Consider the following 10,685-nt stretch of genomic DNA (forward strand, 5'->3'; position numbering starts at 1 on the left):
ACTGTGACGGAAGATGCTGCCCGAGGCGGCCATTTTTAAAATATCAAGTATTCAGCTTGATAGTGAGGCAGTGAGGACAAAAACAATAGAAACACGTTGGAATGTATGAAGGTGAAAAATATTTGCATATCATCCGCTTTTCTTTGTCCTCTAAACATCTCTTTCAAGCTGAATTTCAACATATATATCGGAAAAGGCCTATTGCGACCTCTGACCGGTTTCAAAATATACGTTCTGTTTTTTCAAATTTCTGAGACTACATACAAGGGCTGTTTGAGTCCGTATTCTACGGATTTCTGGTTGTGCTAACCTAACGAAAAGAATCGCGGTCTCAGAAGACGAGAACGGGAATTATACATTCTCTATCCTAGATGTGAAGTTCCCTGAATTAACGCCTTCTCAGTCCATATCGATGGAATCGCGGCCCCTGGGGGCAAGATCGAGGAAGTATGCCAGCACACCAAAATTAGGGGCTATTTACATGAGACCGGGACGAACTCAGGCCGGAATGAGTTCGTATTGGCCTCCATACATGATTATTTTTTTTATGCGTTTACATAAGACCGGCCTGAAAATGCACTCAGACCATTGTGACTTCGTCTCGGCTACTGGACCAGGACGAGAAAATCTCGTACAGGTCTGAGTTCGTACCGGCCTCGTGTAAATGTCAACAATCTCAGACCGGGTCCAGTAATTTCAAGCCTGTATGCTTTTGGATCAGCCGTATATTTATTAGATAAAACATATCATTTCATCCCGAAACCAGGCACCAAGCATCTCGCCCCTGTTTCATGTAAAAGGCTGCAAAAATTTCATGCCGTACAAGTTCATACAGGTCTGAGTTCGTCCCGGTTTCATAAATAGGGAATTTAAGAAACGGCGACGGCTACGATTACGACAACTGCACAAAACAAGGGTGTCTGGAAAACCCGAATAGCGAATAGTCGCGAATAGCGAATAGTGGCGAATAGTCTTCAATAGTCACCGCCTTATGCTAAACAATCTCGTAATCAAAGCAAGTAATATGCTCACCTGTCGTCGAAAGAGAGTTTCGTGCATGCATTTACAAACACTCTAAAGAAGAACAAACGTCAAAATGCAAAAATATAAATCACTTTCATTAATACATCAAGCTCATGATCATCTCCTCGCACAGTGGCGCCCGAACATAAATTTCATCATCCTCATCTGTGCTGTCCGATTTCAGTGCATTTATTAAAATTTTTCTTCTCAGGGCTCAAGCTGTCCTTCGCCGACACATCTCTGCTTTTTTAACGGGAAAATCCCATCCAACGTTGCTGCGCGGTTGACCAGGAAGTACCAAATTTTCGTCATTTCGTCACAACCCCTCCCCCCTCCACCCTTATTTGCCACTATTTGTTACTATTCGTCACTATTCGCGACTATTCGCCACTATTCGCACTATTCGTACTATTCGTGACTATTCGCTGTTCGGTATTCGCGACTGTTCGCTATTCGCTATTCGGGTTTTCCAGACACCCACAAAACAATGATATCATTGGTTAAAGAGCATAAATAATCGTGCTGCACGTGCAGCAGGGATTTTAGCAAGTTTAGCGGTTCTCTGCATAACGACGACGTGAAATCACCAAATTTGAGGTATTGACGACAACGTAAGCATGCAACAGAGAATCTTTCATTCTCTATTTTAACTTTGAAACCGCTCGTACCAATTTGTTTGTAGGATACTTCGCCCACATTGTAGGACGTGAATGAGACTGAATAATTGCGAAAGAGTTATGATAGAGCCAAGTTATATTTTGAGGTGACGTTTTCGTCGACCGCCGCCGTCGTGGATCCTAAATTCCCTAATACCCCCTTAAATACGCATGAGTATCGCAGAGTACGAAACGAAGTTGGTTTGAACACACTATTCGAAAAAAGAAGCATGGGTACGAAGTTCTCGGTGTTGTAGTCCACGTAAGTAAAGAGAGCCGTAAAGTCAAAGGGGACTTTTAGACTGCTGCAATTTGTAGATGTTGATGCGGAGATGAGAAGCTGTCTACCTGTAATACTGACTTTGACGAGCTACCCATGTCTTTGGCAAAAAGAAAAGAGTGCAAAACGACTGGTTCGATGATCAAGATGAAGAAATTCAAAGGCTGCTCCAAGACAAGAATCTGGATAGGCATAGTTTGAGAAGGCGCATCAGAGAGCTCAAGATCATAATTATTGGTCCGACATAGAGCTGAAGAAGCCGAGCTGTACTCTCAGGAGACGAACCACAGAGAGTTCTATGCCATTCTAAACGCTGTTTATGGTCCGAGATCCAGAATCTCTCATCCAGTGAAGTCCAAAGATGGTGAGCTCCTGACTGCTCCTGATAAGATAAAGGACAGATGGGTTGAGCATTTCAACGACTTACTAAACCAACCAACTGATGTTGACTTGAGTCGACGACATAGACCAGCTTCCAGTCATCGAATCAATGAGCCGCTCAATCGAGGAACAAGAACTTGACCAAGCTCTTAGTAACACCCGTTTGGGAAAGAGTCCAGGTCCTGATGGCATTCTACCTGAAATACTTGTGCATGGAGGGCATCGCTTGAGAGCTTTCCTACGTGTCCTATTTAACATCTGCTGGACCACAGAGATAATCATCCATATTGTTCAAAAAAGGCGACAAAAGTCAATGCGGTAATTACAGTGCTGTTGGAAAAGTCTTTGCGGATGTTATCCTGCAGAGGCTTCATCTGTTAGCGGACTCCATATATCCTCAGTCGCAGTCAGGGTACCTCCATGGAAGAAGTACAATAGATGGAATTTTCACGCTTCGCCAACTGATGGAGAAAACAAGAGAGCAACGTAGATGCCTGTACATTGCCTTTGTGGACTTTGTTAAGGCGTTTGACACTGTCAATCGTGAGCTCCTCTTCCTCATCATTGGCAAACTTGGCTGTCCACCAAAGTTCATAAGAATCATCAAGAAGCTATACACAGATGTACACGCCAGACTAGCTGTTGATGGTGAGCTCACCACATCCGTCGATTACAATAGCGGGGTAAAGTAGGGGTGCAGATTAGCTCCAAAACTTTTTGGTATCTACGCAGCAGTCTTACTCTGGCTCGCTTTCAAGAAAATCAAGCACACCTGCAGTGTACAGATCAGACTACGCTATCATGGCGATCTTTTTGACCTACGCAGACTTAAAGCAAAATCCAAAGTCCTCACAGAGTTTATCAGAGAAGCCCAGTATGCTGATGACATTGCAATTTTCAGTGACACGCCAGAGGGTCTTCAGTCGCTATTGACCTCCTACAATGACGTTGCCAAGAAGATGGGCCTGCGCATCAATACGGTAAAAACAGAGACTATGTGTATTGGCAACATGGCTGAGTTCTTCATGGATGGTGCTAAGTTAGCCAACGTCACCCGCTTCAAGTACCTCGGCAGCTATGTTAGCAGTGACTGCTCTATGAAGGAGGAACTCGCCTCTCGTATTCAAGCAACATCCTGTGCATTTGGTCGATTGCGCAAGAGAGTGTTCGACTCACATGATCTCTCAGTTTTGACTAAAGTCGCTGTGTACAACAATGCTTAATGCCTCTTCTGATGTATGGCAGCGAAACTTGGACCCCATATCAGCATGAAGTCAAGCAGCTCCGTGCAATACAACAGCGTCATCTACGTCTGATTTTAAACATCAAATGGGATGACTATATCAGCTATGAAGAGGTGCTGCGGCGTGTGGATATTGAGGATATGGAGGTGAAGTTAGTGCGGACTCGCCTGCGCTGGTTGGGACATGTTTGTCGAATGGAAGAAGACAGGCCAGTAAAAGAGCTCTTGTACTGTGAGTTGGCCCACGGCTCTCGACCAGTAGGCCGGCCTAAGCTCCGTTTCAAGGACACCTGTAAAAGTGCTTTGAAGTGCGGCCATGTCTTGGATCAATGGTCTTCTCCGTGAGCAACAGAGCCGAATGGAAGAGACTCACAAGGGTAGCCTGCGACGCATACAATTTGAAGAGGGTTCCGGAGTATGAGAAGAGAATGTCTCGAGGCAGAGCGGAACAGAGAACTTAAACTGTGGACATACCTGTGTCCGGGTTATAAGTTACGCGGCGTTCAGTCTTAATTAGCATAAAATTTCGGCAACTTTGATCCCAAATATCTCTTAAAATGCTGATTCGTTTCAGATGCAATACCAAACACTCGTTTTTCAACTCGCTTCTTGGTGTTTGGCTATCCGATGAAATACTCTGAACTGTTAGAGTCGGAAGGTTTCCGTGCATAGGTTCGTGGGAATTTTTCATTTCATCATATTTTGTGGATATTAAGTAAAGTAAGTGATTCATGATTAAAAAAGATGGGGTTCACCGATGATCTAAACGAATAAAATCACTGTGATTTTGCAAAGCTCTTGGAAAATTTCTTTTGTCACGTTTTTGCGTGACCTGTCGGGAAGGACTGGAACCCAATAGCGGATCGATCGTTGAAGGGATGAAAGGTTTTTACACAAAAACACGCTTTCGAGCATAGCAGCGAGGTTTTAGGCAGGGATCATCTTCGTTTGGTTAGTGTTTTGTATAATATCTCTCTATTGCCGTCATTCTCATCTTCTGGAGCGTGGTTTTTGTGAAATTTAATCGCTGTTTATTTCCACACAGGTCCGCACTATTCAAGCGGACGAAGACGAAATGCTGCTCAATTTTCACAAAAGTAAAGGAAAAGAACCTCAAAAACATGCATTCATTTTACAGGCATTCATTTTGAACATAAGTTTGTAGGGAAATAAAAACATTAAAAAAAACAGCTTCATTAAATTTACGCAACGGTTCGTCCAAGAGTTTTCCAAACTTTCAGCTATCAACTACTTTTTTCAGAGCTTTTCCATCCTCCCGCTCACTTTTCTTTGCTACTATGGGTTGCTACAAGTCTCGTCGGCCATGCACGCGCGTTCGTCTCCATGCAGGAGAGACCAATGTTTGAGCATGAACAATTTTTCTGACAGTTGGATCTCTTGCGGATACAGTTGGTCATTTCAACAAGGCTATTCGGGACAGGCTCCTTTGTCATATTCACAGGTCTTTAAATGTCTGTCTTCGGGTTCCCATCCATAGTCCTCTGGAAACCCGGAATCCTGCATTGCATCTAGTAAGGCTTTGGTGGTTGGTGTATATTGGGAGATGTACCTATGGCGGAAGAGGACGTCTGTACGAAACCATAACCCTTGACATCCGATGCCAGTGAAGTGGGTTCTACCTAGAATCGGAACACCCCGGGTGTATCTGGCGACTGTATCAAATTGCAGCCCGTTAGAGGAGGTAGCATGCAAGATCATTTGGGTATCTGCCTCCTGATGGTTGGACTTAAGGTCTGCGACCTCTTCATTTGGGCTTTCCAGAGTGATGCTTACTGTTATTTCACCACCTTTGATCCCTCCAGCGATGACAAGTCCCTTTCAATGCGGTAGCTGTTCTTGTTGAAGCTTGCACAGTGATGAGGTTAAAAAGTCGCAAAGAATGATCTCACGGTTGTTGGGATCCAGAATGTACTTCGTCTACTGTTTTGGTATTGATGTGTTGGGGCTTCTTATCGTAATTTCACGAGCTTCTGAAGGTCCTATTCTAGTCCTTCCTCCAGGTTTGATCAGTAAGTTCGGCAAGAGATTCATAATCTCTTGAGTTCGCCAGAACTGGTCAAACACGAGTTAGTTGTTTCTGGAAAGCTGCGATGGGATTATGGTGAAATACTCTGATGCTAACTCGCCAAACGTGCCTGCTCCACCAGATTTGTGGGAACTCACACCAGTAGTCAATCTAACGACGGTATTCCATTCGTTACTACAACGCAGCACGTGTATTCTACCAGGCAATGCACTGCCTAACTTCGTAGAGTGTTTGTTTTAAAGAAACGCATTTACGGTTTTCTTATAATCGTTAGACAGGCTAATAATCCTGCTACTGATCATGATTAATGAAATTATTAATAAAAGTTTTATTCTAAACAGTTATGTCTCACGCATCATGAACCCTTCAATAGCGTCTAGTATGCTTTAATGTTCACGATGCCAACGCGAACTTCTTTTTTATAATATTTAATTTCCTCGTCAGAGGTTTGTGACATGTGTAGAAGCTATTATCAATGAGACAGAATATCAAGAAATGGATTAGAGAGCAACCAAATTTGTAACTTGGGATAGTTTTGCAGTCTTTAAAAGCACTTCAAGCAAGTAAAAAAATGTTTCATAAAAATCAGACGTGGGTACCATGTAGCTTTTGGGTTCGAAGAAAAAACGCCGCTTAAGCTAAAACCTATACCACAATTCAACTCCATAACTACCAGGCATTACTCAGGGGCATGAAGGGGGTATAGTTTCTAAAGAAACTGTGGTGCTGCGTCGGTGGGGAAGTAGTTGTAGACAAAAATTTGGTCTTATCAACGGAGTTGAGAATGTAAATTGGCCACCGTACAGAGATGCTAAAAGCTGACGTTTCGAGCGTTAGCCCTTCGTCAGAGCGAATCGAGGAATTGTGGGCTACGTGTAGTTTGGAGCTACGCTATTGATGGTAATGGCAACGTGAAAAATAGGTAATATATTAATTAAATAAAAAGCGTTCGTTAATACCGTGAGGATTAAGGGTGCCGATTTGGAAGATGAATTTTTGTTCCAGATTACTCAGGGGGGTCACGTTCCAGCTATATACGGCATCAAAACCGTCTCTAATCGATATCGATGGTTGAACAAAACCCCTATTTTCGAAGTTCTGCCATGAAAAATGGGATTTCTCAAGCAACTAGGGCTTAGTCCCAAGCAACCCTCTGTGGACGACGGTCGACTGATCCACAGTGGCCCCATGGCCCTTAGCAACACTTGGGAACGAGGATATCTGAATCCCAACATGGCGGAAGATTAGTGTTGTTTTTACAGGAGGACATTTGCATTTTTGATATACCATTTTGACTTTTTGAGAGGCTATCAAAGCATGATCTGCAAAAACGGTGTTCCAGTGAGAAATGTGCCTAACCTTCACGAGGCCGGTATGTAATATTTGCGTTTTTTTTTTTCAATTTAATTATGAATTGAACGATATATTATATTAAAGTCTTGCTGTTCTCGACACCACGTAGAAATATCTTACGTCAAGTAAGCATTGAGGAAAGCTACGTAGGACAGATGTTGCGAAGTGCAGAGAATAGCATTGTGACTCTGAGTATTATTGTGTCTGTTTCGAATTTTTTTTTATTACAATTGCAAGCTTGATCGGCTTAAATCGAGTTTATAAAACTAGAAATATCATAAACAGGGGCCATGTAAAGAATTGTTGTTTTTTCTTTTTCCGAATTCATCAATATAATTATTTATTGTTGAATTCGACGCTTCTCTTCCGTTTTTAGATCTACAGGTACCCCAACCTGTCATGAGCATGAAAATTACAGCGACTTGAAACGTATTAACATTATATATTAAAATTGAAAACGAAAAGTTTGAGCGATTTTTAAGTGAAAGAAAAAATGCTTACTTTCCTTCATTTTCGGAGGTTTCTTGTCTTCGCTGTTGTAACCAATTTTTGAGAGCATTTATTAGTGTTGACCAGAAATACATTAAAGAGAATTGTCAAAATTAATAATCCTTGTCTTCTGTGTCTTCCTTCTCCGACGAAACCTTTCAAATAGCAAAAAGAGCAGTTTGTAATTTTCATTTTTTTTCATTTTTTTTTTTCATATTTTTTGCTTTCTGTAAGACCATATGATAATTTTTTTCCTGTTTATCAGCTTAAAATACCTACAGGTTAGCAATTTATATTCACCTCTGTTTCATTTTAATTTTTATGTGGAGATGCAATTTGCCTTTCAGCATTCTCAGGTGACATAAGAGAAGCCACGCAGGCGCTCGGAGATGGTCAGGTAAGCCAATGATAGATACTTGCACATAACAAACTCCTTTCATACCACCAGTGTCTGTCCTTCTCCATGTTTAATACCATGCCCCCTTTAACCCTCTGACTACAATGTATATCACCAAGTATCTGTGCAATTAACCTGCGTGACACTGGTGTTCGAAGGGGAAGGGAAAGGGAGAACTGTTGGGAGAACAAGGAGGTCACACGAGGAAGAAGGGAGGCAAAAATGTGAAAGTATAGAAAATGGTCGATAAAATTACTTGTACAGTAACTTGAGCATTCCTGTTTTATTTGACACTTATGTCAGAAAATTTTGACTCTACAGTATTATGTTATTTGCACTTTACAGTGGTCCATATCTGCCACAGCAAAACCTACTTGAATGTAGCTTTCAAAGTTACGATTCAAAGACCCAAAATTTCTACGCTATATACTACCAAGATTTTGTGTTTTTCCTGTTCATGAGCAAAAGGTTCTGCTCCACTTGTTTTCCTTTTTGCTGGACTGGTGGCAAAACACCTTCAATTGTAACTAATGCCACATTATCATCTGAGACCACGTGTCACCCTTTGCTCTTTGTTAAATGACTATAAATGCTACCTAACAACCATGCCAGCGGTGTAAGTGAAAATTCGAGCTTGCAATCATTTCATGGAAGGTACTGCATGGTCAAGGAGGGCACCCAAACCACAGGAAAGTTGCATGTTTATTCCTTATTTTCTGGAAGTTTCCATTGAGAAAAGTGATCAGAACAAAAGTACATTGTATATTGATCAGATGACATTCATCAAAACTTTGCTCATCCAACGGACGACCTTTGGAGTTTTAATTATACTCGCCTGTACGGGTTATACTGTACATGTAGTTGTCTGGGACAGCCGGGGACTGCGAATGTAGATCCCTGTACAGATGTAATAATAATTTTACATGATTTGGTGTTTCTCTATTTAGCTGCAATTTCTTCAAGACCAGGTCCCAGTTGTTCAATGGATGGATAACGCTATCCACCAGATAAATCACTATCCATTGGATAGCGCAATTATTAGTTTTTTCTACTGGATAGTGATTTACTGTATCTGGTGAATAGTGCTATCCAATAACCCTGCCAGCAGAACCTTTCTTGCAGAAGTTGTGTTAAGTATTTATTGAGTACAGTATGTGCAAGCCATTGCTAGGAGATGGTTTCAATCCCAGGCCAAGTCTCGATCACACTCCTAGATGCCATATTGATTTTCATACTGAAGGCTTGATTTTGACCTTCACTTTGTCAAAAATATGATGCGCCCGCTTCGTAAACCGCTTTGACCAGAGTGACTACCCCTGAAACTTGGGCTGCGGCGACTTAATAGACTTGACACAATATCTGCAGTGCCTCTGTTGCTCGCCCTCTGGTGCGATTTAGAGAGGCTCTGCTCACAGGGTAAGCAGTTTCCATTGTTTGAACAACTAGGGCCAGAATGACACTGGGTTATCCTTTTTTTTCAAAATGCCTGCATGTGACTAATTCATGCCATGTAGTAATGAGAGTTTTTTTAAGAACACTTATGAACCTTCTGAGTTGTTGAGTCTAACAAGAGAAATGGCTGGGAAATCCCTGCATTTTGATTCCTTTTTTTTTTCCTAAAATTATTTCTAAAATATACAATAATAATAATTAGAAATTTACAATGTGCCTTTCCCATGCAAATATGATCAAAAGTGTAATGTATTTGCAAATTTTTTTCAGCTTGATACTCAGAATAATTCTTTTGTTAGGAAAACAAGACATTTTGAATACATGTAAATGCAACAGTTACTCTTTCAAATGTGTCAATAAGCAATTTGGAAGGATACTTTGACAATTCTTTTGGGTGTTTTGGTCATGAGGGAAGGCAATTATTGCAAGGCCAGCATGGTGTGCACCTCAGGCAGAATGAAAGAGAGGAACACTTAAAATAGGTCATGGTTATATTTAACAATTATTTGCCGAAGGCGAAGTGATTATCGGTGAATATTCACCGATAATCACTCAGCCTGAGGCGAATAATTGTTTTAGTATAAATACACAGGTGATTATTTCAAAAAAAGAGAAAAAAAAAACATTTCAACGCGAAATCATCTTCACTTACGGTGGCAAAACGACTACTGGCAGCCATTTTGTCCGTTGAGGTGATTATCGGCTGATAATCCGAGATAGCAAGCCAGTGAGAGTGCGTGATTTTGTATAATCACCTGTGTAGTTATACTAAACATTATTAACATATAACCAAGTACAAGTGCACTACTTATCAGAAAGACTGCAGTGCAAATCAAGTTAAAGGAAATGTTGCTTTCTTGTAATTAAGAGGACACAAACGACGGTGAAAGACCCTCTAGAGCAGAGACTAAATATCTCCAACAGACAACCCACAGGCATGTACATGTATTGCTTTTGAGTCTGTGAATCGTTCTAGGCCACATTGGTGGATGGGATCTCATTGTCTGGGAACATTCTCCCAAGGATGTCTGTTACTTGAGTTCGCTTTGCTTGTGAATTTTCCTCTATCTGTCTTTATTCCGAAAAAAAAAAAAGAACGTGTGGTAGTTTTCAACAATACTGTGCTTGCTCAATACCCCCCATGCATAGCTGCAATGGGCCATTTCCGAGTTGCTGTTTGTCTCGGTCTCGAACTGAGTCTTGGTGCTCAACTGTTGTAAGGGAAATGAGTTTGATTTGCATAAGAATACGCAACTCATTTCCATTTGAATGGTTGTGCACCAGGACTTGCTTTGAAATTGAGGCATGCAGCAACTCGGAAATAAGCTATTACAATCATGTACTGTATATTTTATAATGTTTAG

General features: G+C 41.4%; 2 protein-coding genes across 2 annotated transcripts in view; both read left to right on the forward strand.

Annotated features, from left to right (window-relative positions):
• The first annotated feature begins 3,562 nt into the window (after positions 1-3,562).
• LOC138017205 (uncharacterized) lies at positions 3,563-4,748 on the forward strand. The gene is made up of 2 exons (XM_068864372.1): positions 3,563-3,841; positions 4,629-4,748. Exons 1-2 carry the CDS (start codon positions 3,563-3,565, stop codon positions 4,746-4,748), a joined length of 399 nt encoding a protein of 132 aa, XP_068720473.1.
• Positions 4,749-6,843: 2,095 nt separating this feature from the next.
• The window catches only part of LOC138017073 (ankyrin repeat domain-containing protein 54-like), a 7,447-nt gene continuing 3,605 nt past the window's right edge, over positions 6,844-10,685 (forward strand). Inside the window, exons 1-2 of the mRNA XM_068864276.1 lie at positions 6,844-7,002; positions 7,820-7,869. Of these exons, the coding sequence (XP_068720377.1) occupies positions 6,948-7,002; positions 7,820-7,869 (105 nt within the window). The 5' untranslated portion in view covers positions 6,844-6,947. The remainder of the gene's footprint in view (positions 7,003-7,819; positions 7,870-10,685) is intronic.

The sequence above is a fragment of the Montipora capricornis genome, chromosome 9, assembly GCF_036669925.1.
Source record: "Montipora capricornis isolate CH-2021 chromosome 9, ASM3666992v2, whole genome shotgun sequence".
NCBI lineage: Eukaryota > Metazoa > Cnidaria > Anthozoa > Scleractinia > Acroporidae > Montipora > Montipora capricornis.

Coding starts and splice junctions, on each gene's coding strand:
- LOC138017205 (XM_068864372.1), top strand. CDS start 3,563: ATGCCTCTTCTGATGTATGGCAGCGAAACTTGGACCCCATATCAGCAT. Junction 3,842..4,628: donor TGGCCCACGGCTCTCGACCA/GTAGGCCGGCCT, acceptor ATTTCCACACAG/GTCCGCACTATTCAAGCGGA.